The sequence below is a fragment of the Daldinia loculata genome (genome assembly GCF_022478755.1).
Source record: "Daldinia loculata strain CBS 113971 unplaced genomic scaffold F4817scaffold_32, whole genome shotgun sequence".
Classification (NCBI taxonomy): Eukaryota; Fungi; Ascomycota; class Sordariomycetes; order Xylariales; family Hypoxylaceae; genus Daldinia; species Daldinia loculata.
In genome coordinates, this window is record NW_026054886.1 from 37117 (window position 1) to 59860 (window position 22744).

The 22744-nt window shown below is 47.5% G+C and overlaps 7 protein-coding genes across 7 annotated transcripts; 4 read left to right on the forward strand and 3 right to left on the reverse strand.

Moving 5' to 3' along the window:
• Positions 1 to 142: 142 nt before the first annotated feature.
• Positions 143 to 946, reverse strand: F4817DRAFT_316942 (uncharacterized protein; the record flags this gene model as incomplete). The annotated part of the gene is made up of 1 exon (XM_049300744.1): positions 143 to 946. One exon carries the CDS (start codon positions 944 to 946, stop codon positions 143 to 145), a length of 804 nt encoding a protein of 267 aa, XP_049157954.1.
• A 598-nt stretch (positions 947 to 1544) lies between these two features.
• Positions 1545 to 3386, forward strand: F4817DRAFT_340854 (aldolase). The gene is made up of 2 exons (XM_049303692.1): positions 1545 to 2379; positions 2457 to 3386. The coding sequence occupies exons 1-2, from the start codon at positions 1928 to 1930 to the stop codon at positions 2986 to 2988; spliced, it is 984 nt and encodes a 327-aa protein (XP_049157955.1). The 5' UTR covers positions 1545 to 1927; the 3' UTR covers positions 2989 to 3386.
• A 213-nt stretch (positions 3387 to 3599) lies between these two features.
• On the reverse strand, positions 3600 to 7481 carry F4817DRAFT_359464 (FolC bifunctional protein; the record flags this gene model as incomplete). The annotated part of the gene is made up of 4 exons (XM_049306163.1): positions 3600 to 3669; positions 4828 to 5319; positions 5503 to 5709; positions 6298 to 7481. The coding sequence occupies 4 exons, from the start codon at positions 7479 to 7481 to the stop codon at positions 3600 to 3602; spliced, it is 1953 nt and encodes a 650-aa protein (XP_049157956.1).
• Positions 7482 to 8006: 525 nt separating this feature from the next.
• F4817DRAFT_340859 (uncharacterized protein) lies at positions 8007 to 10504 on the forward strand. Its single transcript, XM_049303693.1, has 2 exons — positions 8007 to 8556; positions 8731 to 10504. The coding sequence occupies exons 1-2, from the start codon at positions 8546 to 8548 to the stop codon at positions 10061 to 10063; spliced, it is 1344 nt and encodes a 447-aa protein (XP_049157957.1). The 5' UTR covers positions 8007 to 8545; the 3' UTR covers positions 10064 to 10504.
• Positions 10505 to 10731: 227 nt separating this feature from the next.
• On the forward strand, positions 10732 to 17034 carry F4817DRAFT_340861 (cell division control protein). The gene is made up of 13 exons (XM_049303694.1): positions 10732 to 11526; positions 11599 to 11733; positions 11795 to 11824; positions 11889 to 11953; positions 12007 to 12445; positions 12510 to 12879; positions 12943 to 13445; positions 13507 to 13992; positions 14055 to 14198; positions 14253 to 14531; positions 14585 to 14795; positions 14845 to 15301; positions 15356 to 17034. The coding sequence occupies exons 1-13, from the start codon at positions 11341 to 11343 to the stop codon at positions 16365 to 16367; spliced, it is 4317 nt and encodes a 1438-aa protein (XP_049157958.1). The 5' UTR covers positions 10732 to 11340; the 3' UTR covers positions 16368 to 17034.
• Positions 17035 to 17298: 264 nt separating this feature from the next.
• F4817DRAFT_340863 (Zn-dependent exopeptidase) lies at positions 17299 to 19466 on the forward strand. Its single transcript, XM_049303695.1, has 3 exons — positions 17299 to 17766; positions 17843 to 18681; positions 18775 to 19466. The coding sequence occupies exons 1-3, from the start codon at positions 17523 to 17525 to the stop codon at positions 19327 to 19329; spliced, it is 1638 nt and encodes a 545-aa protein (XP_049157959.1). The 5' UTR covers positions 17299 to 17522; the 3' UTR covers positions 19330 to 19466.
• Positions 19467 to 19934: 468 nt separating this feature from the next.
• F4817DRAFT_316950 (uncharacterized protein) lies at positions 19935 to 20522 on the reverse strand (the record flags this gene model as incomplete). Its single annotated transcript, XM_049300745.1, has 2 exons — positions 19935 to 20108; positions 20163 to 20522. The coding sequence occupies 2 exons, from the start codon at positions 20520 to 20522 to the stop codon at positions 19935 to 19937; spliced, it is 534 nt and encodes a 177-aa protein (XP_049157960.1).
• Positions 20523 to 22744: the final 2222 nt, after the last annotated feature.

Consider the following 22744-nt stretch of genomic DNA (forward strand, 5'->3'; position numbering starts at 1 on the left):
AAACACGGAGATATTTGGCCATGTGGAATAAAATATATTCTCAAGTATCTCCATTAACTATGAACAGAACGTCTCGGGGGTAAGCGAAGGATGCGACGACGTTCTAGCTAGTATTCACAATCGCCGCATCGAGATTAATCTCCTAATCCCGAATAGTATACATAATATCCGTCCTCATCGTATACTTGATCCCATCCAAGACATCATCTCCCGCATGATACAGCCTCCGGTGCTGAAAGATTAGGACCCGGCCAGCTTTAGGATTCACATCAAGTTTCCGCTTTTGGTCAGACGATAGGAAGGACGTCGCGCCGCCGACTAGATCAGCCGCGTCTCCAACCTCCTGCTTCGAGTCGTTCAGGTATAAGTGCAAGGTATAATGCGTGAGCACTGATTTCCCATCTTCTCCGGTCTGGCCGTAAGGGGAGTCGCAATGCGGCCTGAAAAACTGGCCCTGGCCGTACTTTAGGAAGCGCATGCGCTTGTTGAGGCGCTGGAAGTCCCACACCGTTCCCTTTGGCTCCTCAGACGTGAGAAGCGTGTCTTTAATCTCTGGGACTTGCTCTAGACGTGTCCAGAGACGGTTGACGATGTCCTGCTGGTCCCAGATGATGCGGTCGCTGTTGCGGTAATCCAATACCTCGGCCTCGTATCCACCACCGACATTGACGAGTGCAGGTGCCCAGGGAGACCCGTTGATCTTGTTTTTGTTCTTGGGGGGCACACTGGCTTCGGCCAGCTCAATGAGCTTTGCGCACTCAGACGGGCTGATAACATGGTCTAGCACCACGGCGTACAGGCCCTTGTACTCCGTCAGCACGGTATCAGCGAAGTCTATCTTTTTGAAAGCGATAGGCTGTGCATCGTGCGGCTCCGAATTTAGGAAGTCTTCCGGGATGGGGATGTCATTGGACTCGTAGGATGTTTTGACGGGTAGGCTATACATCTTGAGCCGTGTTTGTGATGATATGGAATACGCGTAAATGATTGGCTGAAATGTATTTAAAGAGAAACTTGTAACTTGTAACTTAATGATGATAGTTATCACTAATACCAAGCAGCTATGCTACCAAGACGAATCTTAAGATATCGAATTATAAGAAAGAAAAGTGAGGAACCTCCCAAGAATCAGAATAGAATAATTCAACCTTAAAATACTCTTATTCAACAACTAAAAGGATGCCTAATTTTCTCACGGCTAAGCAAAAGCTATGACCCAATATATTTCGCATTGGGGGCGGAAACTGAAAACACCCTACAGCTTTGGGATTAACGGTCTAGCCTTCTAAGCAGACGATCATTTCTCTCTCTGTATGACAGGTAAACAAAGGACAGCTATTAAATATACCTATAAAACAGCTTGAGGTTTAGGATGGTGGCATGTTAAGGACACGACTGAGTTCATGAAGTGAGAACTAGCAGGGATCTTAGTGGGATTATAAGCTTTAGTCCAGGCAGACAGCATAAAATATAACAGACATTATTATTACTAAGACTATTCAAAACATCGGAGAGGTGTAAAGCAATGATAGGTCCGCAGGTATAGACAACCCCGTATTGTCACAGCCAATTATGTATATCTAATGACACTAGTCGGCCTGTGGATGACGAACGACTAGAAAAGGGGGCTCTAGAGCTATGTATACTCGAACCCCATTCGCTCGCCCCGAAAAAGCCGATCGCTATAGACTCTACCGAACTGCCGGCGCGTCATGACAATGCCAACTTGACCCCGCGTCATTCGTCCAATTTATAGGAGCGAGTGTCTGTCGTGATAAGTTGACAGAGAAGTACCAAGCAAGTTTATGTAAAAAAGTCAAAGCAATTAAGAAAAATCTCAAGGTGTGATTATAACTTAGCGAATAAATAATCTCGTTAACTAGACAAAGACCTACTCGGTATATACGCAAAGCTCAAATCCACAAAAATGGCTGCCCCTCCCCCACATGGAATATACGTCCCCGTGCCGACCTTCTTCGTGAGCAAGAAGGCGGCCAACTACGACCCCGTTGCGGCGCCGGTCGACGTTGCTACGCAGGTTGCGCACTCCCTGTATCTGGCGCGAGCTGGTATCAGGGGGTTGGTGATTCTGGGTAGCACGGGAGAAGCGATACATCTCACGAACAAGGAGCGCTTCGAGGTCCTGTCCGGCGTGAGACAAGCGTTCGAAAACGAGGGCTTCAAGGACTACCCCATCATCGCCGGCACTGCCACACAAAACATCGAAGAGACGGTTGAGCAGCTGAAAGGCGCTAAGGAAGCCGGTGCGCAGTACGGTTTAACTCTGGTCCCGGGATACTTCGCCGGCGCCAGCACGCAGGAGGGTATCATCAGGTGGTTTACTGCCGTGGCTGACCGGAGCCCCATACCCATCTTAATGTGAGTTTTCTTCCCTCGGTTATAATTGACAAGCGTTGGGGGATGTGGATACTAATAGAGGGGATCCCGGTAAATAGATACCACTACCCGGGCGTCTCAAACAACGTCAAAGTCGTCCCGGCTACGTTCGAAACCCTGTCTAAGCATCCCAACATCGTTGGCTGCAAGCTCTCGCACGGCGACGTATCATATCACTCGCAAATCGCATCCAACCCCTCCATCGACCACTCCAAGTTCGCCACTTTCACGGGACTAGGCCAGCAATTGCTCCCGGTCGTGACTATCGGCGCTGCCGGTGCCATCGACGGCTGTGCGGGATTCTTCCCCAAGAGCGTGGTGCGCCTATACGATCTGTCGGTGAAGAACCAGCCCACAGACGACGAGGTCCGCCAGCGCCGCCTCCTGCAGTTCAAGATCAGTGCAGTGGAGGAGCTAATTGCAAAGTTTGGTACTGTTGGCATCAAAGAAGCTATCAGCAGGCTGCGCAAGTTAGGTGATCCCGACGGCACGCGATTGCCCCTGTTCGGCGGCATCCCCGGTGGCGATGCCGAGTGGGCTAAGTGGCAGACACTGATCGATGCGTTGGAGGAGGAAGAGCTGAGGCTGTGAGTCTTGGTGTAAAAAGGTCCATTGGGTAATGGCTTGTTGGCACTAATCACGAAAAGCGGACTATTAGGTCCATAGGCTAGAGACTGTTGAAAGAGGTAGCCATTTAAAATGTAAATACCGTACCTTACCTTTGGTACATATCAAACAAGAGCAGAGTAGTGATATGTATCTAAGTGTAAATATCTGACGTCTCGGTTTATTTATGATGCCGTTTGGCGTGTGATTACGCTTTCGGGGGTTAAATGGGCAAATTCGGATCCGAGGTGTTGATGCCGTCTGCTGTTCTCTTTACGCAGGCGCTAATCCGACGATGAAGGTGGATTAGTAACGCTGGCATCATTAGCAACGCTGGCATCATTAGCTACATAAACTCCCCCATGAAATAAATAGTATTAATAATGGAGACACCTTTCGCTTACTGGCTTACCTCTTAATCGCCTTTACCGCGGCTGGACTTAATCCCATAGCGATTCAAAGAAATGGCCGAGACAAACAACCCGACCCAGGGCGCCGTCCCGAGTGTCTCACGCGTTACGTTGACAGTCTCGGGTCTGCAAGTCGATGTCTACGGGTTGACAGAGCTGCCCGCAACCGCGGCCAAGGTGTCGTGTCTATGGCTGCACCACGGACGACTGCGAAAAAAGGAGGACATGGCCCCTTTCGCAAACCGGTTTCTCTCCGCTTACCACGAGAAGTCGGAGCCTACGCGCGGTTTAATCGCCGTCGCGCTCGACCAAAGAAATCACGGTTCGCGACTCGTTGACAAGCGAGCGAATGAGTCCTGGGTGGACGGGAATGAGACTCAGTACGTGACACCAGGGAATTAGAGATGATTTCGGCAGTATCATTTGTTCTTACTACTTGGAATTGTGTGTGAGCTTTTGGATTGGGTTTCGCTAATTCCCGTATCTACGTAGCGCCCAAGATATGTTCGGCCTCGTCACGGGTACTGTCATGGACACGATCAATTTGATGGATCTACTTGAGAGTCACTTATTTGGTGCCAATGATCATATACTAAGTGACAGCGGAAGAAGGCGTATTGACCACAATATGGTTCTCGGTATCAGCTTAGGGGGCCATAGTGCGTGGCAGCTCTTGTTCGCGGACCCTCGTGTTACGGCGGGGGTTATAGTGATTGGATGCCCCGATTATATGGGTAAGTGTAGACCCCAACTCCAGTCGAATAAAAGGGGAATGGCATATTCGCCGAAAGGTGAGGTAAGTATCGTGACATTGATACTGACGATCAACAGTTCTCTTGAAAGACCGTGCGCGACTGTCACAGCTGCACACATTTAACGAGTCAGAGTATGGTGTTTCCTTCATCGGCAGCAAGGACTTTCCAGATGCTCTAGTAAATGCCTGCAAGAAATATGACCCCAAGGGTATCTTGTTCGGAACCGATGAGATCGCCCTGCCTACCACAACGGAAGAGCAGCAGAGGCTGCGCCCTCTGCTCGAGTCTAGAGTTTCGGGGAAGAGGTTCCAGATTCTTTCCGGAGGGGCGGATAAACTCGTACCATATAGCATGGGTGAACCATTCATCCGATTCTTTAAGACTGCGACCAATAGCTGGTATAAGGATGGCGGAGTTTATGTAGAGGATAATGTTTATCCGACTGCCGGGCACGAATTCAGCGCTGAAATGAGAAAGGATGCCGTACGGTTTATTCTTGATAGCGTAGCTTTAGCTAATAATTAGGAGAATATCCCTTCTAAGATTTACTTGAGTTATAGATGTAAGCTGACTTTGCAACCCAAGCGCTTAGATGTTGAGACCATGGATGAGCGACTCCCTCGAGGAGATGTTCCTCTCCCTCTCTAGTCAAAGTTGACTGTACACCACTGCGAATCCGATCGTCTTCATTAAGGAAGAGTGTCTGGGGTACGCCCCACGGGTTTCTTTTCCTACGCTTACCAGCCAGAAGCTCGCTTTTTCCATGAGGGTCTTCTTTCCACTGGGTAATCGCTTCAACGATACCTTTGATAGCAGCCTCATTTGTTCCATCGACCATACCAGGCGGATCCACGCCGACGAAATTGGTCCGGTCTAGTGGAAATCCAATAGCACCGCAATGGCAGTCGACCAGACGCTCACGTTTAAAAGCATGGCTAACTATTGTCAACGTTGCTAGCCATGTCCCGTAGGTAGACCAGAACTTGGTGAGCGAGAATAAGACGTTGTAATAAGAATCCAATGCTCGCTCTTCGCTGTGTAGCCGGTCTACAGTTTCATCTTCGGTGAGAATCCCGAAGAAATCATTGGCGATAGCGAGATTCGCATAGCTGCGAGCTTCGGATATGCTTGTTTCCTTTCTCGTAGGCCCGCTAAAGAAGTACGGAGTCAGCATTAGATTTGCCTTTCGAGTTGGGCCGAACTAGATAGAGATATAATTGAGGAATACGACCCCTCGCGTAAGACTGATGCGATAAAAAGTGTACGTCAAATTATGAGTTGTTGAGACCTAAGGGGGGGCTATACTTAGATTAAGTAATTTAAGATAAGCTCACCCGGAAAACATTAAGATGGAATTATGGTTCTCTTTCAAGACTTGTAGCCCGGCCTTGATATGCTCAATGAAAGTTGGTGTTTCGCCTTTTTGAAATCCGGCGATGAGCCATTCATTTTCGTCATGACCTCGTGCGGGACCGCCAAGCCAGATTCCATGGCAGCATACGATGATTAAATGTTCGGGCGGTTTTGGGGACATCGTGTGGCTTATAGTAATTGTACATTCGTTATTCGAGCTGAAGTCGAAAAAATCGCTTCAGAATTTGGCGTCTTGATGTGTGATTGGCTGGTTATGTGCATACATCATATGCAATTATAAGATCTCACTTGAAACTTTAGAATCACCATCGGACACTCGATCGACCGGTTAGTGTAAGCATCAAGAACGGTCAATGTCTTGAATCGCCCCTTAGACAGGACTGCATTTTCCAATTTTTTACTAGCTGGTAAATAATCTGAGAGTTGGGAAGAGTTGATCGTCCCCATTTTGATTGTAACTTCACCATGTACCTAACGAATTGTAGTTTACAACGTCTCTGACAAGATCATTGCAAGTTTCGCATAGGTATTATCCTGGACCTCCGCGTAAATGTCCTAGAGTTTAATCGAGGGAGTAATTCTCCGAGTTGAACCATTCATTATATTTGTTTGATTTGCCACATTGACGCTTCGGCTTTAGGATAAGTCAGAAGTTAATAAGATATCATCGGGGTTTTATGATGTGGTGATCGATTTCTGGATATTATAGTCACTTCTACAGTTCAGTGGACCTGAGCTGTTTGAATATCTCAGACACTAGATAGAGACTTCCTGCAATAACGAGCGGTCCTTCGTTCGCGGCCTGGCTTGCCCACTCGAGAGCTGAGCGTACATTTGTCGATGCGTCGAACTGTGACGAAATCGCAACGCCACATTTGCTCGCGGTGTCAAGTAGATCTGTCGAACTTGTGGGCTGGACCCAGGGCATCTGGTCAACAGGGCCGAACTCGACTGCTGCTATGGAATCACCGTCGCGTAGTATCAGTTTCAGCATTTCTGATACGTCTTTTCCTCGAGTAGCAGCAAGTACCCAGGTGACTGGTTTGTTTTGGGACCGTAGGTGTTTTTGAACAAAGCCGGAGAGTGCTTCCGCGGACTGAGGATTATGAGCCCCATCAAGTAAAATGTTACCCTTTCTATTTGTAACCTTTTCAATGCTCACCCACTGCAACCTGCCTGGCCATACTACATTCCGGACAGCAGAAGCAAGACTATCTATAGAGATAGCATGCTGCGGAAATGCCAACCTGAAGGCTTCATATACACATGCCAGATTTTGTCGTTGATGTGGTTCGAGGGTATCTCGTAACTTGTTCACGAGCTCATTGGACTCGGCATCTGCAAAAATAATGCTGCTACCTGTCTCCTCGGCATGTTTCTGTAGAGCATCTAGAACAGACTTCGAATTGCTGCCGTCAACAACACAAGGGACATCTTTCCTCATGATGCCTGCCTTTTGACGAGCAATCTCCTCAATAGTATTGCCCAGAAATGATTGGTGGTCGAGACCTATTTTGGAAACGACGGTGACACACTTGTGTTTTAATACGTTCGTAGCATCAAGGGTTCCGCCTAACCCTACTTCGATTATGCCAAATTCGACCTTCTCAGATTCGAATATCTCAAAAGCCGTGGCCGTGAGGAGCTCGAACTCACTAGCGCCAATCTTCTGCTCCGCGTTTCTCTTCTTAACCAAATCCTCAAAGTGCCTGAACTTGCTCTCGGACACGATGCGATCATTGATAGTGATGCAATCCCGAGGGTCTATGAGATGAGGCGAGGTAAATCTACCACATGAGATCTGATTGGAGCGTAACATGGCAGTTAGGTATGCGCATATCGAGCCCTTGCCGTTCGTGCCAGCAACATGAATGGCTTTCCATGTCTGTGGCGTCGGCTTGAGAAGAGCGCTGATTCGCGCTAACCCAAGGCTCACCATGATGCTGGGTGTTGACGAGGCAGAGGTTGGCTTGGCATGTAATTAGATCAAGAATAAAACCTTGGGCGAAGTAAATCGCCTAACATATCTATGAGATTTAAAATATCTGTTGCAGAGTAAAAGCACTTTTAGATATGAGTCATGTGCCGCAGTATCATATATATGGTGAGAGTGATAACTGAGAAGTTGACGGCGCAACAGAATGGGCAAGTCTCAGCCTGTCGATTTTGATACTTTTGTCATTGTAGATACGAAGTACATGCTTGGCGTGTTAATTGGTATCGATAGCAGGGGTTAAAGTTGGTAGCGTAGGAATATATAGTACGCAGGTACCTATATAGATGCCTGCTGAACGGGACTATGCCAGTATACATATGTACATGTAGGCTTGAAGGTAATATAGTTAGTGTAGTACTTCAAATATACCTAGTATAGGTACCTAATATAGCGTTTAACCTGTACTCATATAAGACGATTTATCATCCCCGGCAACGAGGATAGGTTTTAGTGTAGGTACATTGCTCGCATGAACTAATGCACTAACGCACTGTCCACTTAGGGATCGGAGGGCAACCGTCGCATCTCCCGTCTCTTGACAACCAAAGACAACCCGGGCGTTCTTTCAACTTTCCCAATGGCCTTCTTGTTTTCACTCCACAAGACCATCAACCCGTCAACCCGTCAACCTGTCGACCCCACGAGGCAAGTGAAAGTTAACCTTGCACGTCCCCGTTGCAATCGACGTTTCCCAACATTGTGCATCGTCGCGCATCATTCATATTCCATCAATTCCCCGTCTCTGATTTCAGATCAACTTTCCGATCAACTTTCTACATTACAAAATTCTTTTTAAATTAGTACTTTGTACTTGTCTCTATACTCATCGCTGACGACGCGACAGTCTTTCTATCTTTATATTTCCGCCTTTCAATACCCTTTTACATCTACTACATTCATTTAGCTGCTTCTCAGCCTCCCTCACCCACAACTCAGGTTTATCCTGTCTTGACTCGCCCTGTTAACTTGCCTGCCTGTTGCCACACGCGCATCAGCTAATACCAAAAATGGGTCTACCGTAAGTCTATTGTCGCAACGCGTCCACCTATCTACTTGTATTATCACAAATAACACCTATGACGTTTTTATTACCCATTTGTATTATAGTTCTACCTCTCTTTTCTTTATTCATTTGTTTGTATGCATACACTACCTAATATTGCTTTTCTTGCTAACTCTTTTTCACTATTAGACTATGGGTTGAGCCTAACGAATCTGGCTCTCGAGCCAAAACAGCGCCGAAATCCTCTGCTGATCCCGCAACTGGCCGATCTCCAATTCGCCGCTCAACTTCACCGCGTCGCGCCAGTAGCTCTAGAAACACTGACCGACGCCGTCAACTACGTGAGATTCGAGCTCACCGTCTTAACGTGCTCATGTCCCAGCAAGCCAATGATGTCGAAGACGAATTAAACCTCAATGGCCCAGCTGCTATCCCCGAGAGCGTTTCTAATCCCTTTCGCGTTGTTACAGCACCACAGGCGCTACGCGCTCCGGATTCTGAGGTTCCTATCGACCTAGCTGCTTTCTTACGTCGTGTTCGCCCTATTCGCCCTGGTCGCCTTGTCTATGCTCCTCACCTTACCCAGGAAGATCATACCCAAACCTTAGATGCTTCTGACGATGACGATGACGATGATGACGAACTCCCTGCCCTTGAGGAAGAGGGTGTTCCTAATTCTACTCGGTTCGGAAATACTCAACCTGTTCAAACCCTTCGCTCTAACAGAGGTGACAATGGTACATCTCCAGCCGATTCTGATGACTGGGAGCCTTTTCCACCTAGAGACGATTACTATCGAACCCGTTCTCGACGAATTTCGCCTACAACGAGAATAAATCGCTTTGTAGATCGTTTTGGACACCTCCGAGAAGAAGATCGAGAATTTGAACCGACTCAGGACCGTGCACCTGGTAATCTTAATTCTCCTGGTTTAAGCATAGATCAGCACATTCATACGGCATTGCAAGCGATGAGGGACCGTAGACGCAGATCTGGCGTCGATCGACGTCGAGCACACCGAGTTAGGTATGTTGATGGATTGGGCGATCGAGACCGCAGTCTAAGCCCGGAGGGGGATGGGGCTTGGTCTATCCTACAGTCAACTTTAACCGTCGACCCTCACCCACCTAGTGTTGGTTCCTCGTTTGCTTCTACTACAGCTTCGACTATAGCGTCTCTAAACCCTACTGTTCCTTCATCTCGCACCTCCATTACTAGTCCGACCGAAGAGATCGAACCCCCTTGCGACCCTGTGGGCGAGCCGGAAGCCACTACCGAAGGTAGTAGTCCTGATGTTCAAGGCACGGACCGTTCTAGGCGGCCGACACCTCATGGTAGACGATCATATGCAGCAGTTGCTGCTGACACATTCTCTGGCACAGGGCTTTCATCTGACGATCCCGAATGGCTTTCTGGTATGCATCGGATTGTCAGCGGTCTTGCATCTAGACAGGATATCCCTGACGAATGGTGGGAACAGGCTGGCCTTAGCCGTTCGATGTCGTTGGGATGGCCCCTTTAAAATTTGAAAAGGGAAAATGGATAGTGGGGGTTTCCTGGAACGATATGTGATCCCAGTTCGTGAAAGGGACGAGAAAATAGGATTTTAGGGGTTTGCATTATGCTTTCATTTTTGACCTGGACTTTGGCGTTGCAGGAAAAGAAAAGGATATGCGTTATGGCGTGAGGATATTGATGGACTCTGCTTAAACAGAGCAAGCCTGAAGTTATATGGTTGGTGTTGTATTATACTTGTACGAAGGTGTTATGTGTCCATCGAGACCAAGGAAGCAAGGCGAATGAAGAAGCTACAGGTTGTAACCAAGCTTGTTATGATAGAGGAGTAAGGGTTCGATTGTGGCAACTTATACGTAGCCCAAGAACTATGAGAGCCGTTCTATATTTTACTACGTTGTAAGCATGATTAAAGAATTTGATACTTTTCTGTGGGCTGTAAAGCTTATACATACCTTAGGTACGTGTCTATATGTGTCATGTTCTCTGTTTTGCATTACACAGTTTTCATACTAATAATAGTCCTACTTACATGTCATAGTTGATACCACACGTGGTTAGTGGCCGAGTTGGCGTCACATATTCCGTTACTGGGGCTTTTTGTCTCATGGCAACCTGCAGTAGCCGCTTATTCTAATTCCCCGCCGAACCAGTAAAGTGGCTCTTCCAGCTGTGCCTGAATGCACCTTATCCCGGAAGGCACAAGAATCAATTTATTAGCACCAAACCAGTACTAAATCAGTACTAGACCGGTACTGAACTATGCTATAAAGTGCTTAGCCAATTAAGCTGGAGTCTCTTGAAACATTCCAGGAACAGTAGGAAAAAGCAACCTGAAGCTATCATTGGGCGCCTAAATTCTTTCCCGCACAAATACCACAAATACAACACATGCACTTCCCTTTCTCCCCCACATTGGGAATCCAAATTTTGGGGAATTTCATGGCAACGAAGCTTCTCAGCCCTAGTTAACCCCCGACCTTGACCTTGTCTAGTCCAACCTGACCTGACCTGATCCGACCGCCCTCTCCCTTTTAAGTAAATGTTAGTTCGACTGCTGCCGAGTCCGATACTTGCCCAACGATCGACTGGTCCGTGCTTCGAGAGTATATCGTCCTAACGTTGGTGGGAGAACATAGCTGTTTAGCTGGAATGTGAAAAGTAACTTGGGTCTGCACCGCCGACGACGTGTGCCAACTCTTAACACATTTCTCTATCGATAGATCTCGACGGGCAGTTCTTTTTACGTCAACCAGAGGGGAATAACGTGTAGACCGCCTGGTCATGGCGCCTAGCTCCGGACACGCCCCTCACCCCTCCAATGGTTCCTCCTCGAGCGACCGACGTTACAGTCCTGCAAACGGGAAGGCCGCCGTAATAGCAAGCAGGCATGATAGGACTCCCAATACCCCGAGAAAGGAGGCTAGCAGACGCGAGGCAGCTTTACAAGATCCGGGGTTGAGAGACTACGTACGTGCATCGTCTATACCTCAAGAGTAGGGTTGCACGTACTTTACATTAGGCTGACTGGGTTCGTTATAGCGACTAGGAGAATGTCTAGGCAAGGGAGCATTCGGCTCTGTATACAAGGCAATCCATTGGGGTACGGGTGAAGCTGTTGCTGTTAAGCAAATCAAATTGGTGAATTTGCCAAAGAGCGAGCTCCGAATGATCGAGGTATGCCGGCATCATAGCAATATGCACATAATAGGGGCTGAGCTGAGCTGATGTGATGTAGGCTGAAATCGACCTCTTGAAAAACTTAAACGTAAGTGACCCCTATTCTCGGACGGTAAGATTATGACTCTGCTCTGTACTCTGACAATTTCTAGCATGACAATATTGTCAAGTATATTGGGTTTGTCAAATCAACCGACTGTCTCAATATTATATTAGAGTAGGTTACCTCCCCGGATCCAGTAGGGTGTTTCGTATGCTGACCGATGCCAGATATTGCGAGAATGGATCTTTGCATTCGATATGCAAGGCGTATGGGAAATTCCCGGAGAATCTAGTTGGGGTTTATATGACCCAGGTTCTCCAAGGTCTTCAGTATCTACACGATCAAGGTGTGATACATAGAGATATCAAGGGAGCTAACATCCTGACAACCAAGGACGGTAAGGTAAAGCTCGCAGATTTCGGCGTGTCTACCAGCACAGTCGCCGGACCCGATAAAGAGGCTCAAGTAGTGGGAACGCCATACTGGATGGCTCCTGAGATAATTGAGCTATCCGGTGCCACGCCGGCCTCTGATATCTGGAGTTTGGGTTGCACCGTTATTGAGCTATTATCTGGTAAACCTCCGTATCACCATCTACAAGCCATGCCTGCTCTGTTTGCCATCGTTAACGATGACCATCCGCCACTCCCCGAGGGCGTATCTTCGGTCTGTAGTCCTGCCACAGTGTTGGCCTTCGTGTTCCTAAGAGTTGAGACTGACTGTGGATTAGGCTGCGCGTGATTTTCTAATCCAATGCTTCCAGAAAGATCCCAATTTACGTGTTTCCGCAAGGAAATTACTGAAGCACAATTGGATTGTAGGTTGTCGACGGAGTGATGCGCCTGTAGCCAAAGCCCCAGGAAATTTCAGTCAAGCCGTCGAAGAAGTCAAGCAGTGGAATAAAGCCCTCACCTCTTCCGAAACCAATCTTAGAGTTTCAGCAGGGTCTGATTCGGCATTCCCTTTTCACCATGGTCTTCAAACTTCACGATTCTCCTCCCAAGAGCAACCTAGATCTAATGTGCCCACCCCAGCAAAGGCACCCTTTGTATTAAAACCAAGACCCACTGCCGAGGACTTCCGTTCTCCTGAACTTGCGGGTACGTATTTATGCATATTTCGGTAAATCTATTAGACTACTTGGTAACTTACACTTTCTTCAGATGACGATAACTGGGATGACGATTTTGCAACTGCAATTTCACCCAGCGCCCTAAAGCTCCCTCATGTCAAACCTCAGGACCACTTCGGTGGTATGCTTTCGGCTGACCGTCTGAAAGCTTTCGCGTGTATTGACAATTCGCGCGATTTTTCTACTACCTGGGAGAACGATTTTGATGGGGATCTTCTAACAACGATACATAAGCTACAATCAGTTCAAGAAGAGGATCCGCAGGAGAGGACAATTCGTCCCAATTGGAAGTTCCCAGAAAAGTTTGAGAAGATAGCAGAACCAAAGCCGCAGCCATCGAAATCATCCCCTCGCAAGAAACCAGGAAGTGGTCATCAGAGGCAGAAGTCTCAATCCAAAAGTCAGCTCGGTAATAAATTCGAACTACCCTCCCGACCCGATTTATTATACAGAGAACAGACGACAGAGGACTATTCGGATATCTTTGACGACAACGAAAGTGTCTTCAACCAACGATTGGGCCTATCCAAGAAGGTACGTATATACATTTAGCCATATCCCCCCCATTCCACCCCATCGCTCACCAAGCTTGCAGCCTGATGCTCCCCAATTATTTCACCCCTCAGATCTCACCAGTTTGCCGCGGTCTATGCAGTCGCCCGTGGCGAGTAGCATAAGGAGACCAGCTTCAGCGCGACCTTCGGCTCTTCCCGACCGACCGTTTCAAAGGTCTAAATCATCTATTGAAATCCAAAAGTTTGCGGAGGACGAAGAAGATGAAGACTTCTCTGATATATTTGGCCTTGCTGACAACTTGACCGAGAAGGAGGAAAGTGACCGAGGTTCCGAGGACGGGAATCTTATGGTGTTGTCCCGACTTTCTAACAACTCTTGGTTAGGTGATGACGAAGACGAGGACGATCCATTCGCGTCTATGGATCCAGACTGGGATGAGATGGACTTGGAAGCTAATATTGCGCGTGACCGCCACGCAAGACTTGCTGAGAAGATTGAAGAACTTGTCCGCTCTCTCAAAACGACCGAGGGCGAGGACAAGTTACTCGAACTTTCAGAGGATCTGGTTAGTATCTGACAGTATCCTTTCCTTTGATCTATAGCTACAGCACTAACACTAAACTCCAGCTGGGATTACTTTGGGAAAATACTGAAGTTAAAACCCTAATTATCAGCGCCCATGGATTACTACCAATTCTTGAGATTCTTGACCTAGGTACCATGAAGAGCAGACAGCAATTGATCCTACAATTATTGCAAGTTGTCAATACAGTGCGTACACCCAGGATTTACGTGCAACGTTTCCTTTAACTGACTATTTGCTAGATTATCCTGGATGACGTAGAACTGCAGGAGAACCTATGTTTTGTTGGCGGGATCCCGATCATCACCAAGTTTGCAGCTCGGCAATACTCGAACGAAATTCGGCTAGAAGCTGCGGCTTTTGTAAGACAGATGTATCAAACATCCACCCTTACACTGCAGATGTTTGTTAGCGCTGGTGGTCTCAACGTTCTTGTCGAATTCTTAGATGAGGATTATGATAGCGCGAGAGACTTGGTGCTTATTGGTGTGAATGGTGTTTGGAACGTCTTCGAGCTTCAAGTTTGTTACCGTCTACCTTATTACATATACCTTTCCATTGACGCTTTTTCTAGGGTCCTACTCCGAAGAACGACTTTTGCCGAATTTTTTCGAGAAGCAAAATCCTCGACCCGCTAGCCCTTGTACTTCACCGCGTTCTTGACGAAGACGTCGAGAACGAATTGGCGGAACTAATCGAAGGACGTATCGTCAACATATTCTACTTGTTCTCCCAAGCCGAAAACTTCGTCAAAGAGATGGTGGCTGACCGGCAAGTGTTGAAGAGTAAGCCTCTCCGAGTTCGTACTAGTAGTTTAAGCTGACACACAACTAGGTGTTCTGAAGGACCTTCGACGCATGACGCCCGCACATCAAATTACGATGCTAAAGTTCATTAAGAACATATCTATGCTCTCAACAACCCTCGATGCTCTCCATTCCGCGGACGCCATTGACTTTCTCATCGAGTTGCTCAGTGGTAGTATGAAAAGAGGACATCCCCATTTCCGCGAGATCTCTAATCAAGTGCTCAATACGATGTTCAATCTCTGTCGCTTAAGCAAGGACCGCCAAGAATACGCTGCTGTAAATGGAATAATCCCCTTATTATTAAAAATTATGAAAACAGATCGACCTCCAAAGGAATTTGCATTACCGATCCTATGCGACATGGCCCATTCGGGAAGTAAGGGGCGACGATTCTTATGGCAAAATAAAGGCCTTGACTTCTATGTCTCGCTCATATCAGATCAGTACTGGCAGGTCACGGCATTGGATGCTATTTATGTTTGGTAGGCAACTCTCTGATTTTGGCGAATGTTGGGAATGTGCTAACAAGTTCAAAGGTTGCAAGAGGAGACGGCAAAAGTTGAGGGTCACCTCCTGAACTGCCAATTTCCCGAGGCAATCCTATCCTGCTTTAATACCCAGAAGACGAATGCCTTTGATCCCAACCTTTTAGAACCCCTATTGAAGCTCCTCCGATTATCGCCATCCTTAGCCGCGTCGTTGGGTAAATCGGAGATGTACGCCGGGATTGAACAGAAACTCTCGCAGAAGAAAGCCGTCGTACGCCTAAATCTTCTTCGTCTTGTCCGGAATATACTAGAAGCACGAGAAACCGATTACTTTACAAATCTGAAAGATAAGCAGCTTCGACACTTACTTGACTCAATCAAAATCCTAGCCGAGAAGGACTCTGCCGTGCTTGTGCGAAACCTAGCATCCGATCTTGTAGTTTCACACATAGATCCCAATTCGGATCAACTCGCTCCACCCCTATCTGCTTCAACGGCATCAACCGGATCAAATCGTGTACGGTCTGGGAGACGCATATATACGCCTCCATCTCTCCATTCCGCTTCCTCAACACCCCTTACGCCAACACATGCGTCTCGTCAGTCCCAATCGGGCGCATTTATCGAAGTAGCATCGAGTCCTAAGCGCTCAGGTGTATCACTAGCTCAAGAACGTGATCCTGTTGCATACCGTCCTAGGAGTAAAGACGGCATCTCGGGTATTCCTATCAGTTCTCCTCGTAGACTGAGCGATATTCAAGCTGGTGGTGGTTCTTCCGGTGGCAAGAGCAGATTACCAAGAAACTCAGGCCTATACGCGCCACGGCCTAGTCTTAGCGCTCTCGCAATCGGTTCCCGGAGCGAAGGCGTGATATCAAATAAAGAAAATATTGGAAGCACTACGGATGAGTTTGCTCGATCTGCAAGGAGGACCTCGCCGCCGGAATCTAATGGCATGCGCACTGGAAGCGTTTCCTCATCTTCCTCATCTGTGTCTGGGTCGGGAAGGACAAAGAGAAGCCGGGCGCCGAGTGAGGGGAAGCAGAAACAGAGCGCATAGTATCGCCTCATCAATTGATGGCTTAGATACTAAAGTACATAAATGGTTTATATGGGTGAATAACAGCCCGTCGGAGTCCAAGGAAGAGCCGTATACGAGGTTTATGAAAATGATGAAAATATCGCATTTGTTTCTTCTGCTTTTATAGAAGGAAAGAAAGAAGCCTTTGCATCTCGGGGAGCATTTTAAGGGGTTCTGCTTCTACGGTTTTTTTTGTTTCTGTTTCTTCTACGGGCTTAGGGGAGTGTCTATCTGCATAGAGATATCGGCGTGGAAGGGAGAATTGTTTACATAACAAAAGTCAATGCAGTAGCAAGGTTCACGATGGACCTTGCTGCCTCCCCAGGTGTGTTACGTAATTGCGTGGTGTTGTGTGAATGAATGGCATTCATCCTGCGGATGTGATATGACAGATTGACGATAATATGAATGAGGTTCAGAGAGACGAAGCATGGTTAATGAAGCACGGATTGACACTTTCCCATGGTAATAATAAATGCATAGGAGGAGTTTAGTAGCAAGTGAGGATAGGGTCTCGTTTTAGTATCTAATGTTAGCAAGTTGACCTCTATTAGCTTAGCTATATTTCTATTTGAGGTTATCTCTATAATGAGTGCTGGAAATAAGGACTAGAGAATACTCTGGGTTCTAAGCAATATGATTCTCTAGATGTTATTATCGCGAGACTTTCCTCACTAATTGTGGTTACACTTTAGAGGCTCCCCCTCCCCTCCCATCCCCCATCCCCCACAAGAGAACACTTGACCTGCCTCACTGAGCTAGGAGAATTACTACGTTCTCTTGGCATCGCCATTATACGTCAATTAATACTACCTTTTCGGATATCTTTGCACTTGCGCTATGCTAAATTGTAACTATATCCGGCTGGTACCTGACGCCATTGCAGGCGCAAAATGGCGAGATGGGCGCTATCCTATGAGTGGTCGTGCACCTGCATATGAAATAGCATTCGCTTTTTGAAATGATGTAGCTGAGATGAGGATTTTAAAGGTGTAGACTTGATAACTAGGTACCTACCTACTCTTAATTATCTATTGGTATGAAAAAGAGGCTCGTATGCTGTGTTAGCCAGGCGATTTCACGTGCTATCATTCAAAGCACTACCTTCTTAAGCACTGTAAGCGCCCTTTCAAGATGAGTCCCTTGGCGCTCAAGGGTTGGACACTGTTCCAGACGCTCTTGTTTTTATGTAGTCCTTTTGTTGCCGCCGTCAACTATGGCGAGAACCACGCCCCGGTCGAGAAAGATGAGGAGCTTATAGCAGCGAATTTCCCCAACACCAATGAAACGCTATTCTCACCGGCGTTTGCAGACCTAGGGAGCGTCTTACTGGGTTTTGCTAATGGTACGGATGGACCGACCGATGATGCGACACTTGGTATGTACCTGATGAACAGAAGCCTTTATATGTGTCCAAATATTTCTCATATGGCTATCATACTAACGAAAAGTAGACTTATTCCTGCGCTCAATAGCGGAGCGGAATGGCTGGGTGCAATATAAGGTTGCAGACTTCACCTCGGAGGAAGGGCGCGCGTTCCCTTACGTAGTTCTCTCAAGTCCGTCCTCGCAAGGAACCAAGGAGCCAAAACTCCGTGTCTGGATCCAGGGCGGCGTGCATGGAAATGAGCCCGCGGGAGACCAGGCAGTTCTCGCACTGCTGGGTAAGCTGGATGCAGATCACGGCTGGAGGGAACGCCTGCTCGAGCGGCTGGATATCACGCTGCTGCCCCGGTATAATCCGGACGGAGTCGCATACTTCCAGCGCGCTCTGGCAAGCAACTTAGACCCGAACCGCGAACATACGAAGCTCTTCCGAGAAATATCCAGGGGGCACAAGCGTCTCCTTAGTTCCTTCGCGCCGCATATTACAGTCGACATGCACGAGTTCACAGGGACCCGGCCCTCCGGAAGCAACGGGATATACAAGCACGGGATGGACGCTCTGATCGCCGCGGGCAAGAACCTCAACACGCACCCCGACATCCGGAACATCTCGGAGGTGCTCTTCTCCGCAGGCATCGGAAAGCGTTTAGTGCAGAAGGGATTCCGGTGGGAACCGTATTTCACGGGAGCCTCGACGGGATCGGATATCGTGCTCGACGAGGCGGGGAGCGATGCGAAGAGCGGAAGGAATAATTATGCGCTGGCGCAGAGCGTGACGATTCTGTGCGAGGTTAGGGGGATTAGGCTTGCGGATCAGCATTTTCAGAGGAGGGTTTCTACGGCGTTGAGTATGGTTGGGGGGATATTGGATATTGCGGTGGAGAATTTTGAGGAGGTGTATCAGACGGTAAGTCTCTTTTACCTTGATCGCCGAAGTTGATGTCTTAGGTACCTTTCAGGGGCAAGTTGAGGTAGGCTCGATACTAACTAATGTTTACAGGTCGAGGGTGCTATAGACAAGTTCATCCACAGTGACGATCCTATCATACTAACAGACTACCCCAATCCAACGAACCGCAACATTACCTTCATCAACCGCACCAACGGGCAGCTTACACAAGTCCCCGTAACCTTCCTCAGCACAACACCCACCACCGCAAACCAAACACGCGCCCGCCCCGAAGCATACCTAATCCCACGAACATGGTCCGACCTAGCATCCCGCCTCCGCGACTCCGGAGTCGTCGTCGAGACACTAAAAGATGGGTACCGCGGCCCAGCCGAAGCGCTCACAATCACATCAGCATCAGTCGCAAGGGGGTACTACGAGGGCGCGGTGCAAGTCACGGTGGCGACGACGAAGTCCGTGCGGAAGGAGGGGGAGCTTGTGCTTCCGCCGGGAAGCTTCCGGGTTGGTACCAGGCAGAAGAATGCCGCGCTGGCGTTTGTGGCGCTCGAGCCGGAGAATGTCGATTCGTATGTGCGGTTTAATCTTGTGCCGGTGCAGGAGGGGGATGAGTATCCGATTTTTAGGATTCCGAGGGGGGACAGTTGAGGGGGATGAGATGAGATGGGATGGGATGGGATGAGTTGAGAATGAGGTGCTTGTTCGTTAGTTAAGTAGGGGTTAATATGATAAGCATCGAACTCCTATATCCTCATCTGTCTCGGTAACCATAGGCAAGTCTCGACTGTAAATATGGTATGTGAATACCTGTTAATAATGAATTACACTCTATGTCCATGACAGTTCGAGGCAACGATGAGGGGCTGTTATGATTGATAATTCCCATGAGTGACAGCTAGACTCTTGCTAGAATACTGAAGAGGTAGATACCTATCTAAGGCAGGGGTAATGAATCAATCCAAGAATCTCAAATATAAGCCTTTACTTCTATTACTGAGTGTTAACTTATAAAGCGAATGTAGTCTCACGTCAAGAAACTTAGAATACGGCTAAGGAGCTTGTAAACGCAATTCGCTGCCACAAAGGAAGAGTAAGCCGTTAAAACACACGCTTTTACCAACTTAACACCACCTAAGCAAAGCAGAAGTCCATCCCCAACCCGATTCCGCATTGGATATCCAGCATAGCTGCAACAGATAGGCCTCACATCCTAGCTACCCATTACTACTGCCCGACGTATTCATAACGCCGGACTAAGAGATCTTCTTCCAGTACCACATCACTTGGGTGTGTCCCTTAGGAACCCCCGTCTGCTGAGATCCCCATACATACTCCCAGACGGGTGCGATGGTTTTATTTCTGGGGATAGTCTTGACGTCATAGAAGCAGTTGGTATCCCCGTGGCACAGGAACGGGTAGTTGAATCCCTAGTAACGTCAGTGCGCGTGTTAAGCGTGTAGTATAGTAAGAGTATAACGAACATTGATGGTATACAGAATATCCGCAATTGACGCTTCATAATCTTCCCGACAAAAGTAGGAGTACGACCTGGAGCCATACACATTGTCCGTGTTGGCCGGCTGCGTAGAGTCTCTGAACGTGCAGTTGCCGGCGCTGCTGGAAAGCGTGTTGGGATAAGTGTCGAGCCGGGTGAAGGTCGCGCAGTCCGACTCGGAAAAGCTGCCCTTCGCGTCTAGACACCCGATGCTATCGGCGGGAGAGGCATTCTGAAAGTCGGTGCTGTTAATGACGTAAATCTGCCCCGAGCCAGAGATGTCTTGCGGGAGAGCTGCAGTAGTAGCGACTAGAGCGCAGAAAGCTGTATAAACTATGAATTTCATGGTTGCTTGGCGATGGTATGGATATTTGCTAGAATGTGAGGGGAGGCCCATCAATGCATAATCAAGTTACCCATGCACCCATATATACTTAGATGGAGTCCGTTCTAGATCATGATAGCTGTCAAAGACTTACTCGAAGGAGCAAAGCCGCCCCGTTGTGTTCCCACGAGCCATACATTCACTTCTAAGACTGGTATTAATACCCTGAGACTTATAACTGCGTAAGCAATTGCTAATCAGGTGGAGTCTGGACCTACCTCATATATCACCTCATATGTATATGATATATCACTTGATGGCAGGGCAGTATGTCGGGCATTCGCTTAAGACTCGCGCCATTTCACATGTGTCAAAAACCCACGAACCACGAACATGGTAGCATCTTCCTTGATTTTCAACCGCTGATAGCCTCCCGTGCCTTTGGGGGCGGTGAGATCCCGTCAACCTAATCTTGCGTATTACCCCTCTCGGCGCATAACGCATGTATTCGTGCGCTTACAAACCGCTCCATAATAAGCCTATAATAGCTGCTTGTATTAGGTCAATATATAACGGAATACATACCTAAAGTAATAGCTTGTCGGGCGATTGCCCCTAATTGGCTACCAAATTAGAGTGATGTGCGGCAGGGGTAATTTAGATCCATGGATGCTTGGAGAAGCTTCCTACATAGGTAGGTAGGTTGTGTGTGGCTGGGTATGTGGCTACCTAAGGCATGTGGCTTTTGTGGCTTATGTGGGTTCGAAATCAGTACTGCCGGACTAAGACTAATCCGGCTCCGGGACCCAAGCCAGTCCGTAATTATCGTCAATTAAATAAAAAAAGTCATATATTTGACTTGAACTGGGTGCGGCCAGGCTTTTAATAAAAACTTGCTTGACTTGGCTTGTTGAGACCGCTGCTTTTACCTGTACGCCCCGAGAGTGCTCGGAGAGGTGGTTTAACATTTTAGGCCCTGGATGTCTAAGTTGTAGGTGCTAAAGGTTTTTTTTTTTTTTTTTTTTTTTGTTTTTGAAACGGATTGTGGTGGTCGTTTTGTTTATGAGTTGTATGAGTTGTATGTGACTTCGCGTGCTCTAAATGACGTTTTCGTTATAGATAGCGGGATATTTTCCATGACGAACTGGTTGAATCTACCGGTGAGATTGCAAACAATACCTAAAACTATCTTTCCGTTGTAAGCAGTTGTTAGGAGATTTGTTATCCCACTAGTATCTTTTCCTTCGGAGTAGGCGAAGTGATATTAGGTTATAGATAAAGTTTCCGTAGTAAGCTACATCATACAATCGCATAATGTGTACCCTATAAGGGATGTGAACCTTGATATATACCTCTCCGTATCCTAGGAAAGGTATCCGGACATCACCTGCATAGATGTAGTCCCCTTCCAGCGCTCTTCTGAAGTTCAAGAAACGAGTCATCATGTTGAAGATATGAAGCGTAGTTCCGGAATCCAGCATGGCTAAGTTCTTTGATGGATAAATGGTCATGGTAAATATTCCATGCGCCTTGTGTGTAATCACAAATGACGCCTCCATCTTTCCGGGTAGAAGAGCAAACACGCTGGGCATCGCTTCCCGTTTTCCACTTCTGCCAACCCTCTTTCCTTTGCCTTTACCTGCTTGGGTCCCTCCTCGTCCCTTTTGGGAATGTCGAGAGTTTCCCTTGTTTTCGGATGTAGACGCTTCGGTGTCTACCTCTATGGGGTCGGCTTCTTGACTATATAGAGCAGGAAAAGCTGCCTTGACGTTCTTTCCAGGTTGTTGATAAGCCTGGAAATTGGTCCATTCATCTAGGATATCGGCGGCTACGTCCTGGCAGGTGAACGAGTGCTAGAATATATACCTAAATTTGAAGATGATAACGGAAAAGGTTTAAATATAAGGCCCTAAGAAGTCTTCGTGGATACTAGGTTTATATATTAGGTAATAACTTACCAACTACTAGCTGTAGAACAGTGTAAAGTCGTTAACATATCAACGAATAAGCACTATATCTTTTCTGAAAGATACGCTATATGAGCTGTACTTGTAGGGTGACTCAATCTATCAACTGTATGAGCCAGGAGGGAGGTCCTTCTTATATATACATTCCATGCCAAGATCCCATCTGCTGTACCTGAAAGTAGTCCCTTGCCCACTCATTTCAACAATTTTATAGCTACAACTAAAGCACCATTCGTAGACAAAGCTGATGAAGACATGATGATTAAACTACATTTG

Coding starts and splice junctions, on each gene's coding strand:
- F4817DRAFT_340854 (XM_049303692.1), top strand. CDS start 1,928: ATGGCTGCCCCTCCCCCACATGGAATATACGTCCCCGTGCCGACCTTC. Junction 2,380..2,456: donor AGCCCCATACCCATCTTAAT/GTGAGTTTTCTT, acceptor CCCGGTAAATAG/ATACCACTACCCGGGCGTCT.
- F4817DRAFT_340861 (XM_049303694.1), top strand. CDS start 11,341: ATGGCGCCTAGCTCCGGACACGCCCCTCACCCCTCCAATGGTTCCTCC. Junction 11,527..11,598: donor ATCCGGGGTTGAGAGACTAC/GTACGTGCATCG, acceptor GGTTCGTTATAG/CGACTAGGAGAATGTCTAGG. Junction 11,825..11,888: donor ACCTCTTGAAAAACTTAAAC/GTAAGTGACCCC, acceptor GACAATTTCTAG/CATGACAATATTGTCAAGTA.
- F4817DRAFT_340863 (XM_049303695.1), top strand. CDS start 17,523: ATGAGTCCCTTGGCGCTCAAGGGTTGGACACTGTTCCAGACGCTCTTG. Junction 17,767..17,842: donor GACCGATGATGCGACACTTG/GTATGTACCTGA, acceptor AACGAAAAGTAG/ACTTATTCCTGCGCTCAATA. Junction 18,682..18,774: donor TTGAGGAGGTGTATCAGACG/GTAAGTCTCTTT, acceptor TAATGTTTACAG/GTCGAGGGTGCTATAGACAA.